At 44.8% G+C, this 15202-nt stretch overlaps 2 protein-coding genes across 3 annotated transcripts in view; one reads left to right on the forward strand and one right to left on the reverse strand.

Moving 5' to 3' along the window:
• Positions 1 to 7701: 7701 nt before the first annotated feature.
• Positions 7702 to 14626, forward strand: AKTIP (AKT interacting protein; the record flags this gene model as incomplete). Of its 2 annotated transcripts, none has more annotated exons than XM_079723157.1 (9): positions 7702 to 7743; positions 9147 to 9352; positions 11570 to 11634; positions 11719 to 11819; positions 12337 to 12425; positions 12504 to 12602; positions 12695 to 12802; positions 13603 to 13663; positions 13831 to 14626. In XM_079723157.1, 9 exons carry the CDS (start codon positions 7702 to 7704, stop codon positions 13939 to 13941), a joined length of 882 nt encoding a protein of 293 aa, XP_079579283.1. In that variant the 3' UTR covers positions 13942 to 14626. The 2 variants fall into 2 exon arrangements, with proteins under 2 accessions (XP_079579283.1, XP_079579284.1); XM_079723158.1 differs by having other exon boundaries at positions 13834 to 14626.
• The window catches only part of RBL2 (RB transcriptional corepressor like 2), a gene marked incomplete at its 5' end in the record, with an annotated part of 55007 nt that continues 48287 nt past the window's right edge, over positions 8483 to 15202 (reverse strand). Inside the window, one exon of the mRNA XM_079723146.1 lies at positions 8483 to 9150. The remainder of the gene's footprint in view (positions 9151 to 15202) is intronic.

The raw sequence follows: 15202 nt of genomic DNA on the forward strand, positions 1-15202 counted from the left end.
GGTTGCTTTTCCTTAAGGCATCAATACTCACAGTGGTCCATCGGCTACTCTGATTTAGATTTGAAATACTGTATTCTGTAAAATTCATCCTTTTATCTATCTATCCAATCATCCAACCATCCACTCAGTAATTTATTCAAGAACCAGGAGTTATAGGAACTAGGTCAGGGAAGAAAATGTGATGCACCCCAAGACTGGAAGCACGTTTGTGATGTTATAAGCAAGAATTATAATGATCAGTGAGGATGTAGAAAGGATAAGAGCCACATCATCCTCTACAGCAGTGTTTCTCAAACTTCAATCATTGACAGAAATTCATGATTTCTGCCATATCTGAGGATCATTAACTATAATACTTAATATCCTCCCTTAAATCCATTCACTTAAGGGAAAAAAACAACAACTTAAATGCCTACTGTGGTCTCATCCTAAACATTACTATCCATAAAGTCATGGTTGTTATGTGTTGTTGAATTTTTCTCTGATGTATTAAAATAAAGGCATAGCTATACAATCATCGCATGTATCTTTAACAATGGGTGTAATCAGTGATACACATCCCATACTATATAGGAATCTACCTTTCAGAAAAGGATTTAGGAGGCAAATGAATTGAGCTTAACGTACTGGCTCATATGTGTGCACATGTATGAAACACATACACATTCCAACTAACCATTATTTGGCCCCTTCCTTCTGTTCAGGCCTCCCTTTAGTAGTAAATCAGTGATCTAAACTGATTTGTACAGTTAATTTCCCAAAGACCAAAAGAAGAATGGATTCAATGAATCTTTTGCTGATTAGAACGTGAGCAGGAGTCTTGAATACTCATACAGATCACACGTCTACTAAGTCCTGATGCAAGAAGAATTCATCTTTTTTTTTTTTTTTTCTTCCCTTGTGGTACGCGGGCCTCTCACTGCTGTGGCCCCCCTGCCCCGAGGAGCACGGGCTCCAGACACGCAGGCTCAGAGGCCATGGCTCACGGGCCCAGCTGCTCTGCGGCATGTGGGACCCTCCTGGACCGGGGCATGAACCCATGTCCCCTGCATCGGCAGGCGGACTCTCAACCACTGCGCCACCAGGGAAGCCCAGAATTCATTTTTTTAAAAAAATTTATTTTCTATTTTTTTTAGCTGCACGGCATGAGGGATCCTAGTTCCCCAACCAGGGATTGAACCTGCGCCCCCTGCGTTGGGAGCGCAGAGTCCTAACCACTGGACTGCCAGGGATGTCCCAAGAATTCATCTTTTGACACTAATATGAGGTATGCTCCCAAAACTTACAATAATGAATATAATATGAAGTGATTAAAAATGTTTTACAGGTAAGGTTTAGGGCCAGTAGTTTTTTTTTCTTAGTACTTTATATTTTAGTCTTAAAGAAATGGTACCTCAAGGCTGCCTCCTCATTTCCATTTAAATAAATCATCCTCATTTTCATAATCAGCTCCTTTCTTGGTGCAGAGCTGGGGGCATGCAGGTAGGCAGGTGTTTTAAATATACTTTAGTTGCTTCTGTCCTTCGTTTGTCAAGTATTTGTTGCATACCTACTACATCCAGGCATTGGACTGGATGCTGCGGAGACCAGAAAGAATGAAAGAGACATGGTTCCTGCCTGGTGGAGCTTACTGTATAGTATGGAGATAGCTACTAATAAGTCACCTCCCCAATAGACAGAAAATTGCCCTGAGGAAGTGGTGTTTGAGCAGAGGTCTGTGTAGGGGGAGAGAAAAGAACGGTCCAGGCAAAGGGAACATCCAGTGCAAAGGCCCCCTCTTGCGGTGGGGCAGAGAGGGAGAGCATCACACCTCCAAGGAATTAAAAGAATGTAAGTGGTTGGAACCTGGGGCCTGTGGGGCTGGACAGGTGTTGGCCCTGCCATGCTGGGCTCTCGGTGATGGTAAGGAGTTTGGTCTTTGTCCCAAGAGCAACAGGAAACCACTGAAGGGCGGGGCTCCTCAACAAAAATCAAGGCTCTTGTTAGCAATGAAGAAGGGGGAAATGGTTACCAGGTACGCAAGCAACAGTACTTACAGAAACACCCCAAACGTTGCCTATCCAAAAAAGAACTATTTCCCCATCTCCCCCACGCCCGTAAACAGTATGGTTTACTGTTTCTCATCTCAGTGAGTGGCCTCACTATTCACCCAGTAGCTCAAGTCAAAATCTAGGCTCCATCCATGATACTCCCCCTTGTCTTCAACCCCTTACCCTCCATATCTAATCCATAGCCAAGTCCTGTCCATTCCACCTCTTAAATATCTGAACTCAGTCACTTCTCCGTCTCCACCATCAAATTCATGCAATGGTCTCTTGCTGAGCCACCGCAGTGGTTTCCCAAACGCTCTTGTATTGGCACAGTCTGTTCTCCATACAAAGTGGCCTTTTCAAAATACAAATCCAATCATATCACTTCTCTGTCTAAAGGCCAGGGATTGGGTAAATCTTGTTGAGCCCTAGCCAATCATGGCAGACTCATTCCACTTGTCCTTGACTGGTTTCATTGAGGGCAGAGACCCAGTGACTCATTTCTGGTAAGCATCGCTTGGGGGGAGCTTCTGGGAAAGGGTTTCTTGTCTTCGAAAAAGACCTTTGGGAGAAAAGGATGCTTTTTATTTTGCTAGACATTGTCACATCTGGGTGTGTCTGGAATGGCAGCAGCCATCTTGCGACCAGCCTGAAAGCAGTGCCTAAAGCCCAGAGTGGCACCGCTGGAACCTGCCCTACATGTGAGGCAAATCCCCTGGCTATGCAAGCCGATTTTTGAGATGGATTTTCTGGCATGTGCGGCTGTAAGGAGTCTGATATGTGTCTGAAGCATCTGGTGCCGAATGGGCAGTTGGATACGTGCAGCTGAAGCTCAGTGGAGAGGTCCGAGCTGGAGAAATATATGTGAGTCCTTGGTGAAGCTGAGGGAAGGGATAGATTGCCAAGGAGGAGGGTAGAAGGTGAGATCAGAAAAAAGTTTAGGAGAGGATGAGACTGCCAAGAAGTTTAGGAGGGATTGGGTCAGAGAGGTGCCAAGGGAGACCACCTGTGGCCAGGAGAAAGGATTTCCTGTTTATCTTACTCTTTATATTGATTGAGACTAATATTAAGGAAGGGCATTACAACATTCCTAAGTGTATTCAAACTGGACAAAAGGAAGTGGCTCAGGAATGTTTTCACTAGAGGAGGAAGTTGGATTTCAGAACCAACCCTTGGGATTAGGGGAGTTTGGCTGTCTGCCATTTTACAAGGAGGTCATTTTACCAGAATTTCAAAGGCAACCAAAAATTGAACAAACAACCTGATCAGGGAATACTTCTCCTCTTCTGAGTGTAAGATACTGAGTTAGGTGGAGATTGGAAGGGCATCCCAAGAGGAGGCACCATCGTAAGAAAAGGCTCGGAGGGTGTAAGCCAAGGGCATCCGTCACAGAATGAGGCTGGAGAAAAACGTGCGAAATGAGATGGGAATATGGGAACGAGGTCAGCATAGGGTGTGCTTTGTAAATCAGGCTAAGTTTAGATTTTATTCAGTCTGAAACGGCTTCCGTGGAATGTTTTTTTTTTTTTTTTTTTTTTTTTTTTGCGGTACGCGGGCCTCTCACCGCCGTGGCCTCTCCCGTTGCGGAGCACAGGCTCCAGACACGCAGGCCCAGCAGCCACGGCCCACGGGCCCAGCCGCGGGATCCTCCCGGACAGGGGCACGAACCCGCGCCCCCCGCATCGGCAGGCGGACCCCCAACCACTGCGCCACAAAGGAAGCCCCGTGGAACGTTTTTAAACAGTCAGGAGTTGGATATGGTAAAGGTGTTCCAGATCACCTTTGTTAGGTTAAAAAAAAAAAAAAATCAGAGGACAGGGAGCTACGTTACCATGAGAGGTTCTCAAAATTCAGTCCGTACCAGAATTACCAGAGGAACTTGTGACAGATGTAGATTCCTGGTACTCACCACCCCCCGGATTGGGATTCTGTAGGTTGGGTCCGATACGTACACTTTCAAAAAAGCCCTCTGTCAGCGCTACTGCCAAGGGATGAGTTGGGAGTTTAGCTCCCATCCTCTGCATCCCTTCGCTCCTCCATTCTTTGACACAGAAAGTGGGCGTTTCTCAATGTTACACCGTAAGTTCTTCCAGGGTCTATCAACCTGACAGCGGCCCCAGCCCCTCCCACGTCGGGCGGACCCGACGTGGCGGTCTCGGGCCCCGCAGCGACGCCAGGGACTGAGGACCGAGCAGGGGCGGGCACCAGGCGGTCGAGCGGCTACCGGGCTCCTCTCTTGGACTCCTGCCCCGAGGCCGGCCCCGCCCTGCCTCGGGTTTGGAAAACCCGCAGCCACAGTCTGCCTGAACCACAGCGGCGGCCACGCACAAACCTGTGGGCGGGTCTCCATGGTGACTGGCTGACGCTGTGACCAATTATGTATCGGCGTTTGTTTCCGCCCAATCCCTCCCCCGGGGCCGATACTTCCGTGACTGACAGTTCTCTCTGGACGCTGTTACGTAAGGGGAGGGTGAAGTGCGGCCCCACCCGAACCGGGCAGATTTGATTGGCAGGACCTAGTGCTGCCGCCCCACCGCCCCCGGAAGAACGTCCTTGACGGGCAGGTATAGGAGCCACTCGGCGCCGCGAGGCTGGGCGGAAGCGTCCGGGCCCAAGGGAGGGGGGCAGGGGGCGGAGCCGGAGGCTGGGAGCCGGGCTGGGCGGGGCGGGGCGGGGAGTAGGTAGGGGCTGGGCTGGCTCTGCGGCCAGAGATGCTGAGGGGCCGCGACGGCGCTCTGCAGCCGGGAGCACTGCATTAAAAACACCGAGGTGGGGTGTGCTGCCAGGCCGGTGGTAGGTACGCGAGGGCTGTCGAGTCCTCAAACGCGGACCGCCAGCGTCCTCGGGGCCAGCATTTGTATGCCCTAGCAGGGGCCCTCGACTCCGTAGCGACGGCGGCCGCACTGGGACACGGAGGCGGGGCTGGGCACCTGTCCGCGTTCGCAGGCACCTGCTGCGCCGGCCGCCGCGGGGCCCGAGGCCTGGCGCTGGGGGCTGTCCGGGAGCGGGGCCGGGCCGGCCTGAGGAGGGGAGGTGGGCCGGACCGGTTTGCCCCGTCCGGGGCCCGCCTTCCTCGGCCCCCTCCCCACGCCCGGCTCTGTCCCCGCTCCCAGGTTGAGGGGGGCGTCCGACGCTCGCAGCCCCCCACCAGAGGGTCTCGCGGGCCCTGGCCGGCCTCGAGCTATTTGCGAGGTCGGGATTTGGCCCCTGCCTTGCATCATCCCGAGACAGGTTTGTCCAGATTCTCTGCGTGCGCGGAGATGCGTTTCCGCCCCGGGCGCGGGTGCCCGTCCTGGCTGTCCCCAGAGAGACGGGGCCGAGGCTGTTTTCATCTTTTCCCTGGGCCCTGCTCCGTCGCCTCTTAACATGGAATTTAAGGCTGTTCGGGGTGATGTGCCTATTTAGGGACTATGGTAAATAGGAGGTAAGCACCGCCCGTCTCTAAGTTTTGGCTCAGGACAGGTGCGGATCATTCGTATAGGGCCGAGCTACGACTTCTCAGCTGTATGATATAAAGAGAGACAATCATGTGTTGTTTGTACGACCAGACCAGCAGAAATTCTAAAGTTGTTTCGGAATGAGCAGGACGTGCCTTGTGTTTTCTTCCATGTATGTCACTCCTGTTGGAAAAATGCTGTACTGTGCCTGGGTAAAGTAGATAGCTATTAAAGAGCGTAGTTACTCCTGAAAAGCGTGCTACAATTTCTCTAGGTGATTATGTCGTTGCTGGAAACAAAGGCAGCAGTAGACAATACCTCCTTCTTAAAGACAGGAGGAACTGGGGCTAAGTTTTATTTGATTCTTAAGGGCAAAGTCATAGAATCTTTACGTGTTAGACTTGGAAGGGACCTTACAGGTGACTTGATCCACCCCAGTAAATCTCCATGGTGGTAAGCGCTGTATCCCAGGGGGACAGGATTCTCTGTTAAATTAGGTCTGTCCTAGATGATGGGTGCTGCTGCACATTACTCTGGATCTGAAAACCAGTGTTGTTCTTTTTTTTTTTTCTTTTTTCATAAATTTATTTATTTTTGGCTGTGTTGGGTCTTCGTTTCTGTGCGAGGGCTTTCTCCAGTTGCAGCGAGCGTGGGCCACTCTTCGTCGCGGTGCGCGGGCCTCTCACTGTCAGGGCCTCTCCTGTTGTGGAGCACAGGGTCCAGACGCGCAGGCTCAGTAGTTGTGGCTCACGGGCTTAGTTGCTCCGCGGCATGTGGGATCTTCCCAGACCAGGGCTCGAACCCTTGTCCCCTGCATTGGCAGGCAGATTCTTAACCACTGCGCCACTAGGGAAGCCCCCCCACAGTGTTGTTCTTATTTGCACCAAACAAGAACATATACACCCACACAGTTTTGATGTCCCAGCCATTTTGGCTTGTATCATAGTTACCTTTAAAGGCAGATTTGCAGAGAGCTCTCAGCAATAAGTTGCTACTTACTGGATGTAAGTCATCAGGTAGGTGGAAGAACCAGAATCCTCATTACTTGGATTCAATTATTGGGTGGCATTGTATCTTGGAAAGCAAAGCAGCAGTAATGGGCACTGGTAGGGTGTGGGACCCACCTGTGGATGTCATAGGCTCGGCAGAAAACAAATTTTTGCTGATTAGGGACATTTGGTACATGCTTCTCTAACGATTTGCTTCTTACAAATTTTGTAAAATGTTGCTTAAATTTTTACCCTTTTCACCTTCAGCTTGTTGACTGCTGCAAGTAGGAATTTAGCAGAACTCAGTTTTAAACATGACCAAGCCTGGGGGAAGTCACCAGAGCAGACAAATTACTATTCTTACAGCTCCGCTTGCTGCTTGTCCTTTGCCTCTTCCTTTGTATTTTTAGTAAATGACCCACTGACTTTGTAACTTTTGAGACATGCTTTCTTATCCACTTCATGAAGCTTTGGTGGAGGATTTGTGTTTGTGAAAGGTCTCATTTGCATTCCTCTGTTGCATTTGTACATATTGCTTGGCAATTCCTTAAATGCATAATCCTGCTGTTTCCACACTTGAAGCAGTTGGAAAAGGTCGTTTTTTGTTTGTTTGTTTTGTGGATGGTCCGGACAGGACCCAGTTCTCCCTCCCCCTCTGTCTCGTATGCTCTGCCTTTGGTTGCTAGTTTTGTTGGAGAGAATCATTCTGTACTTAAGACACTGTCGAATCAGCTCCCTTGGATCTTTAATTCCCATAACCCTGAGAACTGTGATAGACCTTTTGTGTCTGTGGGTACAGTGCAGTCTGAACCTGGCTTTCCCAGTAGTTAAATGCCTAGATATTATGCTAGTAGCAGCTGTTGTAGTCCATATCTTTTGCACTTCTGGCAACAGAGCTGAACTGTGTCACTGAATATTCTGAATCCTGGCCAAGGACTTGGTACACAGATTCCTGTTGGCATTTAAAGATGGGAAAGAAATTGGAGTCAGGAGAGGGAGGGGGTATAGAAGGAAACTATTTCTAAAGATTTTTCCCCCTAGGTTTTTATAACTACATGTTATATAACATTATACTGTATTTCTGCTTAGAGATACAGATTTAGTTCTTAACTATTTCATAAGTCTTAACTGTTGGTGTTGGTCTGTTTCTCTGTTTTCCCATCTCATTTTAAGGTAAAGTGAATTCTGCGGACGGAAGAGTTTGATGACACAGACCACTGAATTTCTTTGTTTGGAGTACACGTTATGAACCCTTTCTGGAGCATGTCTACAAGCTCTGTACGCAAAGTAGGTATAGTTGATAAATTTACTGAGGAAATCCATTTGTGTCAGAACAGAAGCCAAAATAATTCATACCAAGGTTGCCTATAATCTTAGCAAAATTACCTTGTTTTTCTAGTTTAGGTTTTACTTTTGGGAAACAATTATTTGGTTGATTAAAGTCAGTTCCTGAGACCAAGATCACATCTCAAATAGAAATCATTCTAGTAATCAAAATTATATTATTTTGACTAAGGTTATATTTACACATGATGAAATTTGTGACACTTTATTGTAGTAGTTTTTTGACAAACTGCAAGATTTCATGGTTAGAGAAGTGTTGGGCAAGACCAGTCCAATATGGTCAAGCCAGACTTGAGGGCACTGGTTTAAGTTTTCTAAATAAAATATTTTTTAAAATAAAATACATTTTAGGGAAGCTTAAAATACACAAACAAAAAGAAAATGAATGTCACCCATAATTCCACGTGTAAGAGAACACACTATTAATCTTTTTTTCTGTACACGATACTGTGTACGTTTTTAATACAGCTAATTAAGCAGGCTTTGACTGTACTTGAGCCAAGGAAATACCTATGAGATGGTAGTTTAGTTTCTGACTCATTTAGACCTCTGTCTTTGACTGACAGTTTATGCTGATGATAGTCCAGATGTGGAAACATGTCCATTAGGGACAAGATCAAAATCAGACCCATGCAAGTGAGAGAATAGCTTCATTCTTAGTTTCTAACCGAAGTGGTGACGTCAGGTAGTGACTGATTTCAGTCCTCTATACTATTTATTTTGAGATGCTTAGCACCCGACTTTCTACAGCTAAATGCTAGGGGACCTTTCTAGTCTTGTCTAATTGTGTAGTAACCCCTTGCCCTCTTTCTGGGGCCACCAGGAGAAACCATTTCTTTCTCCATTTCAAGTAAATCCTGTAACTATTGGCATTGTCTTTATAGGATGCAGCTGAAGAATGAATTTTCTTATGATTTAGCCTTGCTTCAGCTTTGTTCTGCTCTCTGTAATAGCCTGCCTGCTCAACAGACTTTCAGGTCATCTTTTTTTTTTTTTTTTTTTTTTTTTTTTGCGGTACGCGGGCCTCTCACTGTTGTGGCCTCTCCCGCTGCGGAGCACAGGCTCCGGACACGCAGGCTCAGTGGCCATGGCTCACGGGCCCAGCTGCTCCGCAGCATGTGGGATCTTCCCGGACTGGGGCACGAACCCGTGTCCCCTGCATCGGCAGGCGGACTCTCAACCACTGCGCCACCAGGGAAGCCCTCAGGTCATCTTGATCATGGTGCTAGAATGTCCTTGTAAAAGAGTAATTCCAACTTTTCAGTCAAAGACTAAAGGACATCACATATAGTCTTGTGATTTAAGAATCATCCTAACAAATGTTCTCACCGCTTCATCTTGAATAGCGATCTGATGGTGAAGAAAAGACATTAACAGGGGATGTGAAAACCAGTCCTCCACGCACTGCTCCAAAGAAACAGCTGCCTTCTATTCCCAAAAATGCTTTGCCCATAACTAAGCCTTCATCTCCTGCCCCGGCAACACAGTCAGCAAATGGCACGCATGCTTCTTACGGACCTTTCTACCTGGAATACTCCCTTCTTGCGGAATTGTAAGTTCTGAAACTATCTGGTTAACTTTTGAATGACCCTTGAAGGTGAAGGATGAAACTTATTCTGAAGGACTCAGTAAACAGCCATTTAATCTTAAAGCTCAAACCCATCCCCCTCCAGTATTAGCCTTAATGTATATAGGATGGACTCTATTGCCAGCAGTATAACCTTTCTTCACCAAGGCCTAAGTGGTGTTATATAAATACCCTCTTCTAAAAGTAATGATTCTTATTGAGAGCTTGGGTAAGTAAGATTTAAAGGCAAATGTGTGCTTTAATTTCCATGTCTGTTTTGGAGAGCAAGAGGAGGGGGAAACAGATTTATTAAGCATCCAGGAACTTAATTTTGGTCTACCTTTATATGAGGTGAGGAATTCACCTCCTGAAGAGGTTGTTGTAGAGGGAGGGACAGTGGGAGGGTGGCGATCTACTCTTTCTTGGGTCGGACCGAGCTGGAGGTTTGTGTTCCATTCTGGTGATCACCCTGTAAGAGGCATCTATCCTGACAGACTGAGGAGAGGGTCCCCAAAAGAGATGGTCCCAGGAGGAGATGGTCCCAGTAGGCGGAGGTCAGGAAGCCTGACCTTAGCAGTCAACAGTTGAAGGAATGGGAACCAATGACTTGGAGAAAACCTGGAAAGTACTTATTAAAGCTGTCTTCACCTGAAGGTCCGTCATTAGAAAGGGGATTTGACTTATTCTGTATGACCCCCAAGGGCAGAGCTAGGCCATTATGGGGAAGTTTTTTAAAGATTTGGGCTCCATGTAAGTAAGAACTTGACTAGTCACAGAAGTCAAAAATTGGACTGAAGTTGCACATACCAGTAGAGTGTGAGGAGATGGGTACTTCTGCAGAGTCTAGTAGTGATGACACAGTGCTTGGCCCATCAGAGGGGCTCAAATAGTGATTGAGTGCAGATGGCATTTGATTTGATCATTTGTTATACGGGCAGAAAGTCTGGAGAATTCATTCTGAATTTCAGTCATGTAAAACTTCCTTTGTACGTGAAGTTATTTTAAAAGCATCCTCCAGGCGTCCCTCACTGTGCTAACGCTGTAATGGTCAGAGGGTCTGAGGCCCCAGTGTAAATGGCGAGTGTGATTTGGTAGCGCGGGTCCCTTTAGCTTTATAATGGAAGCCTGTGTTTGAGGCGAGGCAGTGAGTTGGACAGGCTTCTATTGTGGCATTACATCTGCTATCTGTATTAGGACACAAAATTGCCTTTTTGGCAAACCTCACTGTAGTAGATACATCTGCCAACCATGCTGCTGTTGACATGCTGAATTATAGTGAGTTAAAAATGGAATAACTACTTTAAAATGATTGAAAAATAAGTGTGGTAGCAAATAGGTAATAAATAAAAACAGTCAGTTTTGAGGTCCAATAAGCTGCTTCTCAGTAAAATTCAGGATTGGCAGGTTAATGTGTTTTAAGACCCTCAGTCAACATTGTTCTTTTCAAGGTCTGGTCAGAGTGTTACCTGTTTAGGCTCAGAGCTCAGCTAAAACAGGAACAGAGCAGAATGGCTGTCAGGTGACCAGGTCCCAGAAGAGCCAGTGCAGCCTCTGTCTTCCCTTGTTTCAGCACCCACCGTTTCCCACGCCATGGCCCACAGAGTTCAAGTGTCTGAGTTGGGGGTAAATTCAGGAGCAGGGTACAGTGTGAGCGCCTCAGGCTGCCTGCCTTCTACCAGGAACACTGCCGCACCAACTGGTGTTCAAACTTAAAATGACCCCCAAATGAGGGTAATTCCATGGAATTTTAATGTCTTAATTACCTGAAGTTGTATTTTAAAAAGGCTTTTAAACGTGTGTGGGTAAGATCTATTGTTCATGGTCACAAAAGCAATAATCGTACAGATACTCTCACTGACCTAAAATTTAATGTCCAGAATTACCTACAGGTTGGTTTCCAAGATGGTGTTTTGGGGGAGCTGATTTCTGGGTGGAAAACTTGATTGTGTATCCCTGTCCGGCTTTAATTTCTTAATCTGGGGCCCTTATTTGGCTGTGTTTCTCTGTAAGCATGTGTTATGAAACCAGTAAACAGGCAGCAGTCAGGGCCAGGTGAGAGACTGTGATGACTCTGTCTGTATGGTTAGAGCATCAGCTGCCCTTCGAGGGACTATTCCTTCTTTCAAAAAATGGACGTGGGTGGTTTGGTCTGTATGTCATTTCCACCCATGCAATCTCACTATTCTGCTGCTTCTGTTTTAGTACCTTGGTTGTGAAGCAGAAGTTACCTGGTGTCTATGTGCAGCCATCTTATCGATCTGCATTAAGTAAGAAGGATTCGCTCTTTTTATAGCATACTTGGTTCCTCTGACACAAACTTAGCCCTTAACTGTTCTTATTTCTTCCTACAGTGTGGTTTGGAGTAATATTCATACGGCATGGACTTTATCAAGATGGTGTATTTAAGTTTACAGTTTACATCCCCGATAACTACCCAGATGGTGACTGTCCAGTAAGTTGGGGATAGGGTCTGGCTTCTTTTCTTTCTTGGACCCTCCTCACCCTCCTTACTGCAGGAGGAGGGTTTAAGGGGCTTTAAAGATTTCTTGGTTCTTTTCCTGGCCTAATACTTTTATGATTTCAGTTTCCCGAAATGTTTTGTCTACTCAGTATAGTCTTTCAGGGGGATTTTTTTGCTTTGTTGCATCTTTTGCCATGCTAGCCTCTGCCTTCAGCTTTACTTGTTTCTCTGCTCAGGGTGTGCAAGTGAGGCTGGAAGCTGTAGTACAGCTCTCACTACGTGAATTGCGATTGTTATGCTATGGTAGAAAAGAGTGACTTTTCCCCTGCTTCACTGCAAAATTTGGTTACAGGAAAATGGTGAAAGTAGTTAGGTGTCCCTCTTGAGGCAGCTCTTTGACTTTAAGCAGCAAAACTGCCTTGTCCTGAAGCTTCTTTGACAACTTATCCGCGTGGGTTTAATGTGCTCCATTGCTTCCATTAAAGGATGTGTCTCTCTTTCAATGTAGCGTTTGGTGTTTGATATTCCCGTCTTTCACCCGCTAGTTGATCCCACCTCAGGTGAACTGGATGTGAAGAGAGCATTTGCAAAATGGAGGTTAGTAAATAAGAGTTTCGTGTGGTGACATAAGCCAGCAAGAGGAAGCCTCAGTAATCCTGCCGTATTTCCCTTTAGGCGGAACCATAATCATATTTGGCAAGTATTGATGTATGCAAGGAGAGTTTTCTACAAGATTGATACAGCAAGCCCCCTAAACCCAGAGGCTGCAGTACTGTATGTTACTTTGCTTTGTTATGTAAGATAAATTTGAAGAGATAGCAGAGTAGATTATGTTGGTAACCTTTTGATTTAAACTTTTAACACAGGTACGAAAAAGATATTCAGCTTTTTAAAAGTAAGGTGGTTGACAGTGTTAAGGTGTGCACTGCTCATTTGTTTGACCAACCTAAAATAGAAGACCCCTATGCAATTAGGTAAGTGGTACCTTATCAAGATAAACTGCACTTTGCAGTACTGTGCTGCTGTTTTCCAGGTGGCCTTAGAATGGGGATTTAAAAGGAAAGTGTATCATCTGTTAGCCTACAACCTTTCTAACTTGGTATCAGCTTGATTTCTGCTTTCAACATGGACTGACACATTGTGCCAATAGCAAGCTATTTAATGACTTTGGTTTCCTAAGGATCCTTGTAATGTGCTCATTCAAATGTAAGGACTTTTCTTTCCAGTTGGAGCCCCTCTTATACTCCCATACCCCAACCAACTTACAGATTTGGTGAAAAGAGGGAAACTGAACAGTATGAGAGTGAATAGTGTGAACGATGGGTTTCCTTGAGCTTGTGTTAGTTTATGTTGAGGAGGAGTGTCTGCAGGAGTATTGAAAACTGAAGCCGTTGAGCTCTGGGGCAGCACTGGTGTTGCTGTGCCTAGCGGTAGTGGTCAAGAGCTTGGGCTCTACAGTTAGGCTGAGTGACTTTTGCACTTACTGGCTTTGGTGACCCAGAGCAATTACTTAATTTTACTGTGCCTCACTTTCTTCAAGTAATAGGACTTCAGGGGTGGTTGTGAGGCTTAAATGAGCTAACCCATGTAAAGAGTGCTAAGGGATAGTTATTGTGAGAAAATCATTTAGATAATGTCTAAAACTTACATATTGACAACTGATTAAAGATTGTTCCTTGTTAACTTTTGTTAGGGGAACTGGGTTAAAAATGTAAAAAGATGGATGTTAAACAAATTTAGTGAGCTATTTTTTAATATTTTTCTCTTCCTGAAGCTTTTCTCCATGGAATCCTTCTGTACATGATGAAGCCAGAGAGAAGATGCTAACTCAGAAAGTAAGTAGATTACCAGTTTGGAAATCGTTAACTCACTGTTTCCTTTCTAAAATATCTTCACTGGAGACTACTCAGTATATACAAATAACTTTTGGGGAAACAAATTTGTACAGTGCTGAAATCCCCTCATCAGTCATTTTTTAATGTCTGTTTTTCATTGTGCCTAGAAGAAGCCTGAAGAACAGCACAATAAAAGTGTTCACGTTGCTGGCCTGTCATGGGTAAAGCCTGGCTCAGTACAACCTTTCAGTAAAGAAGAGAAAACGGTAGCAACTTAAGAGCTGGTGAATCTGGTGCACCGTGCACTTTCCTGCTGGACTTGGGCTAGTAAAGCTGACCAATGGCAAAGGGGACTGCCTGCAGAGTAAAACGGTGTGCGCAGTGACTGGTGTCAGTGTTGTCCGTGTATGCTTAGGTTCTAACGGCAAGTTCTGGAAACCTCTCTTTACGTAATGCATTACTTCTGTCAGAAGTGTCTTCAGGGTGGTTATCTAGTTCAGTACTCCAAATTCTTGGGGACCTGGAGGCTTATGCATTTTTCTGAATATAATGCTAAAGGTAAGTTGCATTCATTTAAACTAATGAAGTAGGCAGAGTTCAGCACTATCTAATGATTTTTAAATCAGTGGTTTCAGGTGTACATATGTTAGGATATGGAGAGGAGATGTATAGAGAGAGCAGTTTCCTTAGCTTATTAGCACTTTTAAGTGGAAGAGCATTTGAACCTCAGTCTTCAGCCTATTGTGTTACTGATATACAAACTGCTGTCACTGAGGTACATATTAGGTGAGTGAGAAGAAACCAGAACACTTGTTCACAGTTTTGTTTTTTTTAAAGCAAATTACTTATTGTATTTTTATGGCAGGAGGGAGAAAAAGTGTTAAAACGGTTTCTAATGAAGTCAGATATTTAAATGATGAATGACTAATGTGTTTCGTAGAGACAATAAACCAATAAATGATTGTTCTTTGTCATTTATGCAGGACATTAAATACCCTTTTCTCAATATAACTAAACAAAGATTAATTTATAAGTGCTTTATTGAAAAATACTTATTTTCATATAAAATTACAGTAGCAGTAAGTATCTTGAGAGGTTTTATAAATATTTTTGCAGAACACTATTCTAATTGAACAGTGTAAGTTCCATATTTCTTTCAGAGCAATATGAAGTTACCTAGTAACTTTGTTTATACTGATTCAATTTACAATTGAATTTTCTCCCTAATAAGATTATTCATTCAACTTTAAAACTGCTGGAACAATAGTGATTAATAAAGGTATATATAGATAATTCAGTAGCTGTTAAATTAACATTTTCTAATTTGTATAAATGGTACTATGTACTAATAAAAACCTAAATTCTCCAATCTATTTTTTAAACTTCCAGGAACACACCCAAAGATATTTAAAATATATCACCTTAATAAAGACACATGTCTTTTGGATAACTACCTCCTAAAGGAAGAGGTCATAATTTTTCATAATAATCCTCTTAATTCAACTTGATTTAAAATCTTTACTTAGCCAGCTGATCCCT

The sequence above is a fragment of the Hyperoodon ampullatus genome (assembly GCF_949752795.1).
Source record: "Hyperoodon ampullatus genome assembly, chromosome: 18".
NCBI classification, from domain to species: domain Eukaryota; kingdom Metazoa; phylum Chordata; class Mammalia; order Artiodactyla; family Ziphiidae; genus Hyperoodon; species Hyperoodon ampullatus.